General features: G+C 43.7%; 1 protein-coding gene across 4 annotated transcripts in view; it reads right to left on the reverse strand.

The window, feature by feature from the left end:
- The window catches only part of FKBP8 (FKBP prolyl isomerase 8), a 33269-nt gene extending 20809 nt beyond the window's left edge, over positions 1–12460 (reverse strand). For 2 of the 4 annotated variants that reach the window (XR_012803447.1, XM_075610842.1), the window contains exons 1-2: positions 12346–12460; positions 2747–3097 (exon numbers count right to left, since the gene is read on the reverse strand). Coding sequence is in view for 3 of the 4 variants with exons in the window: in XM_075610842.1 (XP_075466957.1) it covers positions 2747–3065 (319 nt within the window). In the remaining variant the exon portion in view is untranslated. Of the gene's footprint in view, positions 1–2746; positions 3098–6159; positions 6273–12345 lie in introns of all 4 variants that reach the window. The other 2 variants (XM_075610843.1, XM_075610844.1) reach the window with 2 other exon arrangements.
- Between the last annotated feature and the right edge of the window lie 2252 nt (positions 12461–14712).

Consider the following 14712-nt stretch of genomic DNA (forward strand, 5'->3'; position numbering starts at 1 on the left):
TCGCAGACAATTCCACATACAACACACACACACTTTTTTTTTAAAATAATGATATTTTGCTTTCTGCTCTTTAATGAACGAGGTTGTCATTCGGACTGAACCTTTAAACCACAAGGACACGGTAACGTGCACTATTGCATACATCCTGGCACAAGCAGGTAAAGCTGCTAATGAGGTCCCTGCTGGGGGACCCCCAAAGCCCTCCTGTTATTCCACGTGTGTTTAATAAGGAGATTGAAAGCCGCCCGGGCTGATCATTAAACCGCGCTCATTTCACCTGTGGTGAGCATGTATCATTTTCCCATATCCTGCTGTCTTACTTCAGCAAATAGCTTCTTTCCTCACTAGCTTCGCGAAAAACCACAGCATCTCGTAAATCACCGTCTCCCATCACGCTCACGCGCGTAATGGCTTCCTTTGGGTCCTCTATATTTCACCTGGGTGACAGCCAATATTTTCCCAGGGTTGGAGCTGCGCGGTGAAACGCATGGCAGACTGGCTATTAATGGCTTTCTGACTGGAAATAATAATTTGCTTATATTCCCCAAGTGCTCCCCCTGCTGCCCTCACCTGCAGCCCGAGCAGGAACGGCGCTTTGTATATTGTAACTCACTGCACTTCAAAACTCCAGGAGAATAATTAGCTGACCAAAATGGAGCTCAATTAGGGGAGAATTACTTAGAGACGTGTAAACGCACAAACGATTTACCGTCGTCAAAAATAAAAAATGGCAACCCTTAAGAATATGTTATTCATAATGTATAACTGACATGTCATTAAACATGTGACCAATATATTTTCCATTTAACAAAGTGTGTGTTTGTGTTACAGTGCCAATAAGTGATTATACAATAAAAAGTTGCTTGGCTATAATAGTATGTGGTGTATTTATATAAAGAAATAATTAAGTCAATATTGGACTAGAAAAAAAAAAAAAAAATCACAGAAGTCCATATATATGCAAATTGTGCACATAAAATAGAAAAACCAACGTGATTTGAAGGTGATCCAAATGGACCGGGACTGTAGCATTTTCTTGATAGGAAGGATCACATCCAAAACACAAAGATAAGAAGCGCATGCGCCTTGGGGTAAAAAAGTAAAAACTATTTTAATATGATATCATGGGAGAAGGCAATGCACTCACAAGGATAGAGTGATGGTGAGTATTGTGAGATTATATCTCGTAGTCACCAAGGTATCGATGGAGTCCCATGCGGTGCAGAGATATTGCCGGTTACTTGATAATAAAAGTCCTCCTCAGCGTGCAGAGATTCTCAGGGTCTCCGTGTGCCAGAGTCTGCTCGCCGCTCTCCGCCCACTAGGGGATGCCACGAATGTGCCCAACGCGTTCCGTCACGTTGATGCGACTTCATCAGGGGGAGATTAGCGTGTCTGCTATGGTGATCTTAAATAGTCCATAGTCCCCATGGTAATAAGAGGGGATGGAGTCGCTGAGAAGCTCTGCACTCTGAGGAGGACTTTTCTAATCAAGTAACCAGTAATCTCTCTGCACTGCGCTGGATACCGTCGATGCTTTGGTGGCTACCAGATATAATCTCACAATACTCAACATCACTCTATCCTTGGGCGTGCATTTCCTTCTCCCATGATATCATATTGAAATAGTTTTTCACATTATGGAGTATGGGCTTCTTATCTTTGTATGTATGTGTATAGATCACACAGACAGAACGTATATATGCGCGTGTGTGTGTGTGTGTGTGTGTATTTATACACACTATACATACAGTATATAAATGATGTGTGTATTTATACATACATACACGTTATACAGTACATATATAAATTCTGTGCATGTCATTTATACATACAGTATATACATACATACATAGACGTTATACAGTACATATATAAATTCTGTGTATGTCATTTATACATACACTATATACATACATAGACGTTATACAGTACATATATAAATTCTGTGCATGTCATTTATACATACAGTATATACATACATAGACGTTATACAGTACATATATAAATTCTGTGTATGTCATTTATACACATACTATATACATACATAGACGTTATACAGTACATATATAAATTCTGTGTATGTAACTTATACATGCAGTACATACATTCATAGCTCTCTGTTGGAATGAACCTTTAACCACAATTACAAAGCAAAAAATATACAGTAATTACATGTACAGTAGAGGCAACTCTTATTCGAACAAAAACCAGTGGCAATTCCCCCCAAAAAAACAGGAAACACCCAGGTACATTCTGAATACATGCCTTAAACTTTCCTTAAACTAGCCCCAGCATTTCTGCATTGATTAATGGCCTATCAGATTAACAGCGGGGGGTCCCTGGCAGTCCCATTCAAACTGAATTGGAATGCCAGGGATCCCTGCTGTGTTAATCCTATGGGTCGTTAGTCAATGCAGAAATGCCTTAAACGTGCCTCAAACTAGCCCAGAACATACCCAGAATGTAACCCGGCTAGTTTACGGCAAATGTTAGAATAAATGTTGCCTCTACTGTATTATGGCACAAGCAGATACAGCTATAATGAGGTCCCAGCTTGTGCACACCAAAAGCCAGGAGTCCTGCACCACCTCTTCATACAGCTGAACTAATTATATTCAAACCATTTCATAGCAAAATGGGTTGCGGTTACTAATTCCTTGAATAGAACCAATTGGAAAACATGGTAATACTGTATGGTGCATGCACCCATTATTGTACCAGACACGTTCCACCTATCACCTACCTAGGACATCTAGCCATTCCTCTGCTGCCTCTGTGGCTCCTTCCTGCGTGACCTCCGATTCCTGCACCTCAGACTCCCTTCCTTCTGTGTCTGTCTCTTTCTTCTCTACGTCCTCTAGCAGAGGGAGGTCACTCAAATCGCCATCTTCTTCCCCGGCGCTGTCTATTATTTCAAAGTCCTCCGTGCTGTCTAGCAGAGATGCCCTCTCCCTGGGCTGGGCTTCGCTCTCTGAAACCTGAGGGGAGTCGGGCCCAACCTCCTCGCTTCTGCATTCTGGCGAGTCTTCCGCATGCAGGCGGGTCTCCTCTGCAGAGGCCATTCTCTTGTTCAAGTCAAAGGAAAAGAAGGGACCTGCAAAAATGGGGAAGAATGAGTATATACAGCCCTGCAAATGCCAGACAGCGGGTATTAGTGGAGTTTCCACCCCCAAAAAGTTTTTTCCCATGTTTTTATTCAGTTTTAAAATACACATTTTGAAGAATGGAGAATCGCCAATGACTTGCAAATCAAGCTGAATACAGAGTCTTGCAGCTTCTGCTAAACTTTGTTTAATCCTGTTAACTACAGTCGTAGTGTGTGCCATAGTACCCCCCAGAAAACACAACATACCATGCTATAACTCAACTTCACATAGGATTCAATGACAGTGCTGGTGTAGTTGTATATCACAACAGAGGGGACAATGAACATCCGAATATCAATTCTGTGCTAACTTGGGCTAGGATACGTCACTGGGTAACTTAAAATGGATTCTTCTAGAACCAGGGGTAACCAACGCCAGCCCTCAAGGGCCACCAGCAAGTCAGATGTTCAGGATATCCCTGCTTCTGCACACAGGTGGCTCAGTCATTGACCGAACCACTGAATGAGCCGCCTGTGCTGAAGCAGGGATATCTTGAAAACCTGACCTGTTTGTGACCATTGAGGGCTGGAGTTGGCTACCCCTGCACTAGACAGTATGTAGGCAAGATGCTAGCTATGCCTTCCACTTACATGCATTTATTTGAAAGGAGATCAATCTCAATCCACAATGTCAGCGCTTATCGAGATACAGGGCTCTGCCATCTCCTGTCCCCCAGGTCTATCAGCAATAATAATGCTTTCACTGTTGCCCTTATGAAGTTACCTAAATGTCACACAGTTCGACACTACAGGGGCCCTTATGGATGTTCAAGAAGCAGGGGTCTGCGGAGCTGAACAGCGTGAATTTCAGCTCCGGGGACCCCCTACTTCCTGAGATACTTACCTTGGAAGTGGGTGCTGATATCTCTGCACAGTTTAAATGTCCTGCAGCACGTGGGCCAATAGGAAGCAAGGGATGATGTCATGGCTTCCTACCAGCCCGTAGGACATTTAAAGGCGCCATTTTTGATAGACCTAACTATCCTGTCTGGGCTGCTATTGGCACCCCCTCCGAGATAAGTATCTCGGGAAACACGGGGTCACCGGAGCTGAAATTAACACGGTTCAGTTCCAGAGAACACCTGCTCCAAACCTTTTTTTTTTTTTTTTAATATAAATGCCTCTTTAAGCTATCACACTGTTACAATCCCAGTAGCTCAAGGGCCTGCCATGTAAGGCCTCGCCGGGCTGCTGCTCGGCACTGAGCCCCTGCAGCCGCAATGAGAGCGGCTTTAGCAGGAGCTAGCGCACGCGTCCGCACGCTTGGGGAAGCGTGTGTCTGACGGAGTTTTGAAATTTGGCGCTCGCCGGAGCTCAGGGCCGGTCACGTGAGCGGTTCGCCCAATGAGGGCGGACCAGCTCCGTGACGTCACTGGCCCGCCCCCAGACCCGCCCCCTGACGGCGCGCTCTGTAAGGCCAGGGAAAGCACCGCTTTCCCTGAGCCTCAGCGCGCCTCCGCACTGTTTTGGGCACTATGTCCCAGGCCTAATACTCTATTTAAAAATGGTAACGGTTTAGCTCAGAATATTTTGACTTTACAGCAAGACTACAGACAATGTAACAATAAGCTGGTTTCTTCTATCCCAAAGCGACACATTCTCTGTCACTTAACGCCGGTGTCAAAAACATTTATATTCGCTAACATTTCCTTCACATACATCCTAAGCACACGATTCCCAGTGAAACCCTCCGATCTTTTTCTAGATTAGAGACATATTTTTGTTATGGGAGCAGCAACCGCGATTTTCCGGGAAAACCTTCTTTGAGCAATGTGTCGCTAGACTTTCTGACCTCAGTTTGCAAGCTTTAAAACTTTACTTAAAGCAATAATCCAGCTAGTTTATATTATTATTATTATTAATATTATTATTAAAAAATAATCATTTTTAAAAACGAACAAGATTCGAACCAGGGGCTTCCAGTTTTACGTTGCGGTGTTCTCCTCACATCCCGGGGAAATAAAATGGCTGCCAAACTTTAGGTCAATAGGAAGCGGCAATGCATGACGTTGGAACTTCCCTTTTGATGTGGGACATTTCTCCCTCTCTATTTTTTTTTTTTAAACTGGGAGTGCACCCGTACCAAAAATAAAGTATCTGGGGAACTAGGGCACCCCAAGAGCTGAAAATAGTGGGGTTCGGCTTCCCAGGAACTCCCAGTTCCAACCAGATCTATTTGAATTTTAGGCGGGATTGCTGCTCTAAGAGGGAACCGTTACAAAGAGAAGAACGGATATTGCACAGCAGACATTGTATTTTAGTGCTAAAACAAACAAAAAAATGTGTAATCTAACAGGGGGTGTGGGGGGGGGGGTGGGTTACCAACTCCTGGGCCAACAACAGGACAGGTTTTCAGGATCTCTCCCCTTCAGCACAGGTGGTGCCGTCTTCGACTTAGCCTTCTGTGCTGAAGTACGGATATCCTGAAAACCTGACCTGTTGGTAGCCCTTGAGGACTGGAGTTGGCCACACCTGTTCTAAAAGGAGGGCGGCAATAAGTATGTTAGATGTTTGCTAATGATGGCACAAACTTCTTTACAGAAAAATCACAGAATAAGAGTGTGGGTTGTGGATTTGTCTGTAGGTAGAAGGTCTCGCAAGTTACAGCTCAACCCCCGTTATAATGCGATCCGCTACAACGCGAATCCGCTTATAACGCGATGTAAGCATGGCTCCCAATCTTCGTATTTATGAATACTTTACAGCACGATTATTGGCATCTTAAGTACTTTATTGTACAATGCAGACAATTGTACATTAATTATAACGCGATGTGATTCTTTGGACCCCAAGCACAGCGTTATAAGAGGGGGTTGAGCTGTATTTCTAAAGAGTAAGCCAGGTTGTTAACTAACCAGTCCCGTTCTTGCCACATGACACCTGTTCTCCGTTCTCTGCACCGGCTGCCTGTAAAATGGCGAATTTATTTTAAGATTGGCTTGTTGACATTCAAAGCCCGTCATGACCAGGGTCCCAGTTATCTGAGAGAGCTTCTAGTTACCAACACTCACATTGGCTCACTTTGATCTGCAGTCATGGTGGGTCTGATAATCGCCGCAGATGAAGGACTCCTGTCATCTCCTTCTGTAGCCTGTCTGACAGTGGATTGGTGGAGCCCTAAATCCTTAGAAATGGTTTTGTATCAATTTCTAGACTGATGAGCATGAATAACTGCTTTTCTGAGATCCTCAGAGATTTCGTTTGATCGTGGAATGACACATGTATGGTGAAGACCAAACTCACAACTTTTCTGTATTTTATATAGGGTAGGGCCTCCCAAACCTGAAGATCTGCCTAATTATTTAAAATACCCGATTCTAATTATCCCTTTTAATTTAGCTGATAAAACCAGCGTTTCACAAACTTTTTCACATACCCTCCCTCTTAATTACTCATTGTTTGTCTAATACATGCATCATATTGTTGCAAAAGACATGGAATTGGGTAATATAAACCCTACTAGATATTTCAGAAAAGACTGGTGTTGATTAAAGGTTATCATGGAAAAACTATAGAATTTCCATAATTTAATCACTGCGGTTCACAAACTTTTTCGTGTGTGTGTGTGTTTTGTGTTGAGAAAACATGCACAGTATCACTACTTTTTTTTTTGTAAGTCACCTACGCCAAGCGATGCTATCTGGCAACAAATGAGTTCAAATCTATATTTCCTCTGGCTACCAGAGGGAAAAGGGCAGGTACTGTAGGTTTATTTTGCAGGGAAAACATTAACATTCAGTAATTGCACAGAAAAAAAAAATATATCCAGTACTAATAATGGTTCCTTTCTGTTTTGCAAAATTAAGTCACTCCAATGTTCTCATGGATATTATGTTACAAATAATACGCTCAAGATTTAAAATACGGTAGAGGTAAAAGGAAAATATTTCTATCCCCCCCTAATTGAAGCACTGCTGAATTTGTGAAGTGTTTTATGAATATGAAAAGGTTGTGGGTTTTAAAAGTGCATTATAATTTACCGGTTTAAAAAAAAAAAAAATACATATACATATACATCATTTTTTTTTTGTACAAATTGCCTTTATTTCTAATTTTTTTTTTCAAACTAGATCACATACTTCACTGTGAATTTCCTCAAGGAGGATTCCTATATGAAAGAAATATGGGTGTAAAATCCCATCCAACATCAACTTTGAGCTAAACAAAAGTAAAGTTAAATAAATATGATCGACATCCAAATAACCTTTATTTAGGGTAGAGTGACTGGCCCCTTTAGGAAAGCACGTCTTCTGGGGCTTCTCAACTTCTGCTTTATCAATAACCCTTGCATACTGGCCCTTTGGCATTACTGTTGCCTAGTGTTATGTAGACACTATTAATTAAAAGATAAATAATGGTACCACACAAAACACACATCCAGGTGTCCCTGGTCTCGGGCAGTATAGTTATGAGTTGCGTGTCTCTGGGGAGTATAGATGAGGTCTGTCTGTGTATGTATATGTATGGACTACTAAAGCTAAACAACCAATGACAGAAAGATCAATTGCAATCTAAGTCTCCACGTCTTAGGCCCTATCATTGCTAAACCAATTATCTCCATAACTCTATTTGTCTTCTGGTCAAATCCCCAAAGCCTGGGAGAGCGCAAGCAGCTATGACCACGCCATTATATTAAACAAGCTCTGGTATTGGACCACATGCTTTTAAACCTCTTTATCAGGAAGATCCCAATGTGTGTTTATCTCCGGTTCGAACTCTAAGGACTTGCATGTTACCTGTGGGGTACGCCAAGGCTCTGTTGTTCTGGGGCCACAGAAGCGGAGGATCAAGAGCGCAAATACTTCCAGAATTTGTGAAAAACAAGAAAAAGAACACAGTGCAATTTCGTTTAAACCAGATTAATAAAAGTGAAAGTTCGTAGTTATCTCACTCACAATTGAGACGGTTATAGTAGGCGGTGCGGTTGTTTAGAGCAGGGGGCGCAAACTTATCTCCCTGCGCCCACCTGATGGCGGTCACCACACCACAGCGCCACCCCCCTCACCTCGGCTCCAGCGTCATGATGTCACGTTGCCATAGCAACATGGCATCACATGACCTCGCGGCGTAATTTTACGTCGCGTTGCCATGGTGACACGTGTGGAATCAAGGTAAGTAAAGGTTTACAGAGGCCTCTGTAAACCGCGCGCCCCCCAAAGGCAGTCTCGCGCTCCCCCTGGGGGTCGCGCCCCCCAGTTTGCGCACCGCTGATTTCGAGTAACCAACTCACGGGTTTTCTTCAAATATTCTCAGTGGGCATCCCTCAAGAACAGGATGGAAGGGACGGGTAAATTCCCATATGTTGAAAACAGAGAGGACACAGATAGTATAGATTGCTTTATATTCATCAAAAATAAAGGTAATACACTTACAAAAGTGCTGTAAGTACAGCCATTTTAACCCTGAGGAAGCTCAAAATCGAGTGAAACGCATAGGGTGAGTGTGCAGACCATTTGGAGACCCCCAAGGTGTGTGGTGAACTACTCTGGGGATCCTAGGCCAATTTCTTTTGGCTTTCCTCTTCCTGGATCTGGACATCTTCCCCTGTGGACGGCTACCACTGTCTGACCCAGGGTGGTCCAAATGCCTGTACTTACAGCACTTTTGTAAGTGTATTACCTTTATTTTCGCATGAATATAAAGCAATCTATACTGTGTGCCTCTCTGTTTTCCACATACAGGCATACCCCGCATTAACATACGCAATGGGACCGGAGCATGTATGTAAAGCGAAAATGTACTTAAAGTGAAGCACTACCTTTTTCCCACTTATCGATGCATGTACTGTACTGCAATCGTCATACACGTGCATAACTGATGTAAATAACGCATTTGTTACAGGCTCTATAGTCTCCCCGCTTGCGCACAGCTTCGGTACAGGTTGGGGGACAGTATTGCTGTTCAGGACGTGCTGACAGGCGCATGCGTGAGCTGCCGTTTGCCTATTAAGCTAGGTGTACTTACTCGCGAGTGTACTTAAAGTGAGTGTCCTTAAACCAGGGTATGCCTGTATGTGATTTTACCCGTCCCTTCCATCCTGTTCCTGAGGGACGCCCACTGAAAATATTTGAAGAAACTACTTGTGAGTTGGTTACTCTAACCAACAGCACCGCCTACTATAATCACCTCAGTTGTGAGTGAGATAACAACAAATTTTCACCTTTTATTAATCTGGTTTAAACTAAAATTGCACTATATGTTCTTTTTTTTGTTTTTCACAATTTCTGGAATTATTTGCGCTCTTGATCCTCCGCTTCAGTGTACCCGTTTGGACTTGGATTGAGTCCATTTCCGGGGGCCGCACTATTTATATATATTTATTTTTAATTATTGTGTTCACTGGGTTATTTTAAACGGTATGTGCGCTTGAAACCCCATTTACCTCCATCTGTCCTGGGGCCCCAACTTTTTCTGTCTTTATAAATTACCGCCCACAATTTGTAAAACGTCCTTGCACATGTATGCTGATAATACTATCTTATATGAACGCAGCACCAGCCTCTCTGACCTTGAAAATGTACTGCAATTTGATTTTTCACTCAAAAACTAATTGTTTTAAAAAAAAAAACCCCTGACAAATCAGTAACTTGGGACTAAGGCTTTATGTCTAAAGTTTCCCATGACAGAGCTACTGATCAGAATCATCTCTAAAACTAATCTTGCCTCAGTTAGGAGCTTTAAATATTTGTATATATATGGTTTGACTCCAATTTGACATTTGACATTTGCTTTGCATATTGACAAACTGACATCCAAAGTCTATTCCAAACTGGGCATACTTTATAGAAATAAATCCAGCCTAAGGCCTCGTTCAGGGTGCCTGCTTCGCGGCGTGCGCGTGCTTACGTATGCGCGTGCGTCCGAAACAAAGTGTTTAAACTCAATAGCGGTTGTCAGGGTAGCAGCTACCCTGTCGCCGAAGTACGGAGTTGACGCTGTTACAGTTTGAACAAACAACTCAAGTTGTTTTTTCAAGCTGCAGCAGCGTTACTGGTACTTCGGCAGCCAATCAAATCATTCTTGAAAATGATTTGAACAGAGCAACACCCATCCCTAAGCTGAGGTCTGTAGCCCCGCCTCCTCAACGCTAGCAAAGGTCTGCTGGGGATGATGTGCACACATCGCCCAGCAGACTGACGCGCGCGCACACGCGGACGCCCGCCCTCCACCTCCTGCCTCTGCCACCCTGAACGAGGCCTAAGCCCATTGATCAGAAAGCGCATTGCACAGCAGATGCTAATGCCAATTATTGACGGTGTGGATATAGTTTATGGTACAGCATCCCATATTTACCTCAGCAAACTTCACATGCCTTACAACTTAAAATGTCGTTATGCCTAGTTAGGTAACTCCAACACCCCCCATTGTCATATGTTCGGAGCACTAGGTTGGCTACCCCTCGAGTCCAGACGTAATGTACATCTTTCCTGTCTCACCTTCTGGACAAGTTAACCAATTATCGGAGCAGGCTTCTTACCGCTACCGTACACAGTACTGATCTCCTTAAATCCACCTCCAGAAACCTGCTTACAGTGCCACGGTTCAATAAACAATCCAGTTGCTCTTCCTTCTCGTACCGATCCCTCCACTTCTGGAACAATTTACCAGAGTCCCTCAAATCCCCCTCTAGTCTACTCTCTTTCAAGATTTCATCTGTTTCCTACTTTAAACATGTTTGTAACTTGTCATGTTGTCAACTTATTTTGTACCCAAAATACTTGAAAAAGGAGAGCCAACGCTCAATGTGTTCTATACTGGCAAATCATTTTTAAAGCTAATTTTTTTTTATATCTTTATTTGTGTAGCACCATCCATGTACATAGCACTTCCCAGCAGTAATACACAAGACAAAGTAATAGGAGACATAATGGAAATAAATACTACATAGAAGTAAACATTGGGAAAAGGAGTCCCTGCACCAAAAGAGCTTACTGTGTGTGTGTGTGTGTGTGTGTGTGTGTGTGTGTGTGTGTGTGTGTGTGTGTGTGTCTCTATCGGTCTAGGACATTTGGTTGTGGACGTTTCGCCGCTGGAGCTTCGACGTGACCCTCTCCACTGCCGAAAGCTGCCGCCGTCAACCACTTGGTCGCCGGCCACTAAGGTAAGTAAACCCTGTAAACTGAAACCCCCTACCTCTCTCCTGCCGGTGCGCATGGGCGAGTGAGGGAGGCCCGCAGCAGGGTGGGAGAGAGACCCCTCACAAGGTAAGTGTAAGTATATATTTGGGGGGCTAGTGCACGTACGTATTTGGGGTGCAAGTATGTATTTGGGGGCAGTGCAAGTATGTATTTGCGGGGGGGGGTTATTGCAAGTATATATTTGGGGGGTAGTGTACGAAACTGTAGTCCTGGGCCCCAGGAAATCTGCCGGCGGCCCTGGCTCCACTCGTCTGCTATATGAAATATATATATATATATATATATATATATATATATAATCGCCAGATAACAAATTGGTAGTACAACACAAGCCATTTTCCCCTGCTGCTAAACAAATGGTAACACTCCAGAGGGGCACACAGATCTTTTTATATCTTTTCTACTGCATTTTTGGTAAGCTTTGAAAACAGTACATCACCGTGTTGTATTAGGCTGCGTCCAGGGTTGCAGCAGCCGTGCGGAGGCGTGTTGGGGGGCGGGCCAGTGACATCACGGAGCTGGTTCGTCCTCATTGGGCGAACCGCTCACGTGACCGGCCCTGCGCTCCCGTGAGCGCTTGAAACTAAAAAATTTCTAAGACCTACGCTTCCGCACGCTTGCGGAAGCATGCACGAGCCCCTGCTAAAGCCGCTCTCATAGCGGCTGCAGGGGCTCACTGCCGAGCGTAAGCACGGGTCAGCGCCTAAGCGCTGACCATGCCCGAGGCCTTAAGCAGCATAAATTGCAATCATTTTACATGAGAATTAATTGGAAGACAAAAAAAACCCTGATTACTTGAAAACATTATCAACGTGAAAAAGAGGGGGAGAACCATAACTAGGAAGGGGGAGGGGGAGTCACAAAACCAGCCCTGATTATATAGTATGTACCCCTGGTCTCTCTGCAGTATAGATATAAGGTAGGTATCCCTAGTCTATAGGGTCTGTGATAGGCACATTGCTGCCTGAGGTTAAAGGTCAGTCTCTCTTCCCAGTGTTAGCAAACCCCATAGCCACCACCCTCCTCCCACCCCTGTGTAGGTCCCTACAGAGAGATTACCTGTGCTGGCTGCGATTACAGCTGTCCCCAGGGCTGGGATCCCCTTGCTGTCAACTGTCTCCCCAGCACTGCACCTAGCTGGCAACCTGAGCCCAGCAACACTTCCTGGAACACATGTAAGCTGCTCTCTGATTGGTTACAAAATACTGCCTTCTGATTGGCCCGCACTGTTACATCCTACTGTATATACAGTACATTTCCTTCATAGAGAATAAAGCAATATGTTCATTATATCCTTTTTTTAAATCAGTTCTGTAGTATTAGATAATACTTGCTACAATTTTTTTTATTTTATTGAACGCTTAATGCCATTATACTGAGTTTTAATATACTGAGCTGCCTTTGATTTCTATAGCAAGCTTTAGCACACTTGCACACTTCCACAGCAGGGCAAGATCTTGGCAACACTTTCCTATTTGGGATAATTTGTTGCCAATATTCCCAGCAGTTTGAGCTGCAAACTGTAACAATAGATAATGTTACATTAGTAATATAAGGCTGCAGCCACGCTGGCGCTGACCACGCTCATGGTGACGAGCGGTGACGTCACCAACTCTCTAAGCATGAGCGCCGGGTGTCCTGCCTATTTCGCAAGCGGGAGCGGGAGGTGGGGAGGGCGTTGCGGGCAAGTTGAGCGCGCTTGAAAGTCATTTTTTTTGTTTACTCAAGCTCCAAGCTTGGGTGAGCTTGCGCGCACCGCGTGAGCGGGGACTTCCACATATAGACATATGTAAGTAAAAGTGGCAAGCACCACGCGCTCAGCACACTCCGCGTCAGCGGGGGCGCAGCCTAAGATGTCAAATAAAGCATCTTTTTATGTTTTACAAAAATTCCTGGCGCCCATCCTTTTTCCATCAGCTTATCCACGCCCAGCCTGCACCTACCCAGCACCCTGACCAGGTATGAGAGACTTAGCACTGCCACTGTGTGTAGTCAATCTGATGTAAACTCCATTTTACCTGGGTAAGGAGGGTTACAGTAGCCTAATTATTTGTTGAATGGGGCAGAAGGTGAGGTGGAAAGGATTTGTATAAATGAGTAGCAGCACTGACTTCTGCCTCTTGAAAGTATGGATCACCCTTTAACAACCCGTTAGCATTAGTGTTTCTCTATACTGTATAACTAAATAGGATCATCCTGTTAAGTCAGGATCTCTCTCTTACACACATCAGTTTCCCCTGTAGACTTCAGAAGAATCTCCATAGGATATCCCTCTTACACACATTAAAGTTCAGTGGTATCTCCCTCATTCACTAAAACACGGAATCTTCCATTCGCGTCACTTACCCTCATAGAGTTCTGGTCCTATTTCCTCATTGTATCAACCTCTTAGAATTCTGATCCTATATCCTGCAAGTATCACCCTCATAGAGTTCTGATCCTATATCCTCATTGTATCACCTTCATACAGTTCTGATCCTATATCCTCATTGTATCACCCTCTTAGAATTCTGATCTTATATCCTGCAAGTATCACCTTCATACAGTTCTGATCCTATATCCTCATTGTACCACCCCCACAGAGTTCTGATCCTATATCCTCATTGTATCACCCCCATAGAGTTCTGATCATATATCCTCATTGCATCACCCCCATAGAGTTCTGATCCTATATCCTCATTGTATCACCCTCTTAGAATTCTGATCCTATATCCTCATTGTTTCACCTTCATACAGTTCTGATCCTATATCCTCATTGTTTCACCTTCATACAGTTCTGATCCTATATCCTCATTGTACCACCCCCATAGAGTTCTGATCCTATATCCTCATTGTACCACCCCCATAGAGTTCTGATCCTATATCCTGCTAGTATCACTCTCATAGAGTTCTGATCCTATATCCTCATCATTTTACCCTCATAGAGTACTGATCCTATATCCTCGTTGTGTCACCCTCGTGGAGTTATGATCCTATATCCGTGTAGTGTCACCCTCATATTGTCAGAAATTGAATTTTAATGGAAAAATGCTTCTATAAGTGATACTCAATTGAAATCTATGGGAGCAATGATGCTAAAAAATCACAGTCAAAAGCCCCATAAAAGTCCTAAATGGATCCTCCTCTATATTCACGCCCCTACGGCTATAGGAAGATGCCCGCGTGTGCTGTTACTGCTCAAATGTTATATTCCAAGGCGGAAGATCATGTTTCTTCCACTTTAATGCAAGTATTCCAGCAGCGCTGACCTGCAGTATCGTAATATGGTTGCTCAGCAACTGTGGCTTTGTGTTGCCATAGTAATTAATCTCCACTGCCCTGAGTAGGCCCCAGGGATGTTATAGGAGGCATTTCCTATGATCAATAATTAGAATAATTGATGTAGCACGCGTTGCATTTACATCTGGACGGTTGAGATGTAGAAAG

The sequence above is a fragment of the Ascaphus truei genome, chromosome 8 (genome assembly GCF_040206685.1).
Source record: "Ascaphus truei isolate aAscTru1 chromosome 8, aAscTru1.hap1, whole genome shotgun sequence".
Lineage (NCBI taxonomy): Eukaryota > Metazoa > Chordata > Amphibia > Anura > Ascaphidae > Ascaphus > Ascaphus truei.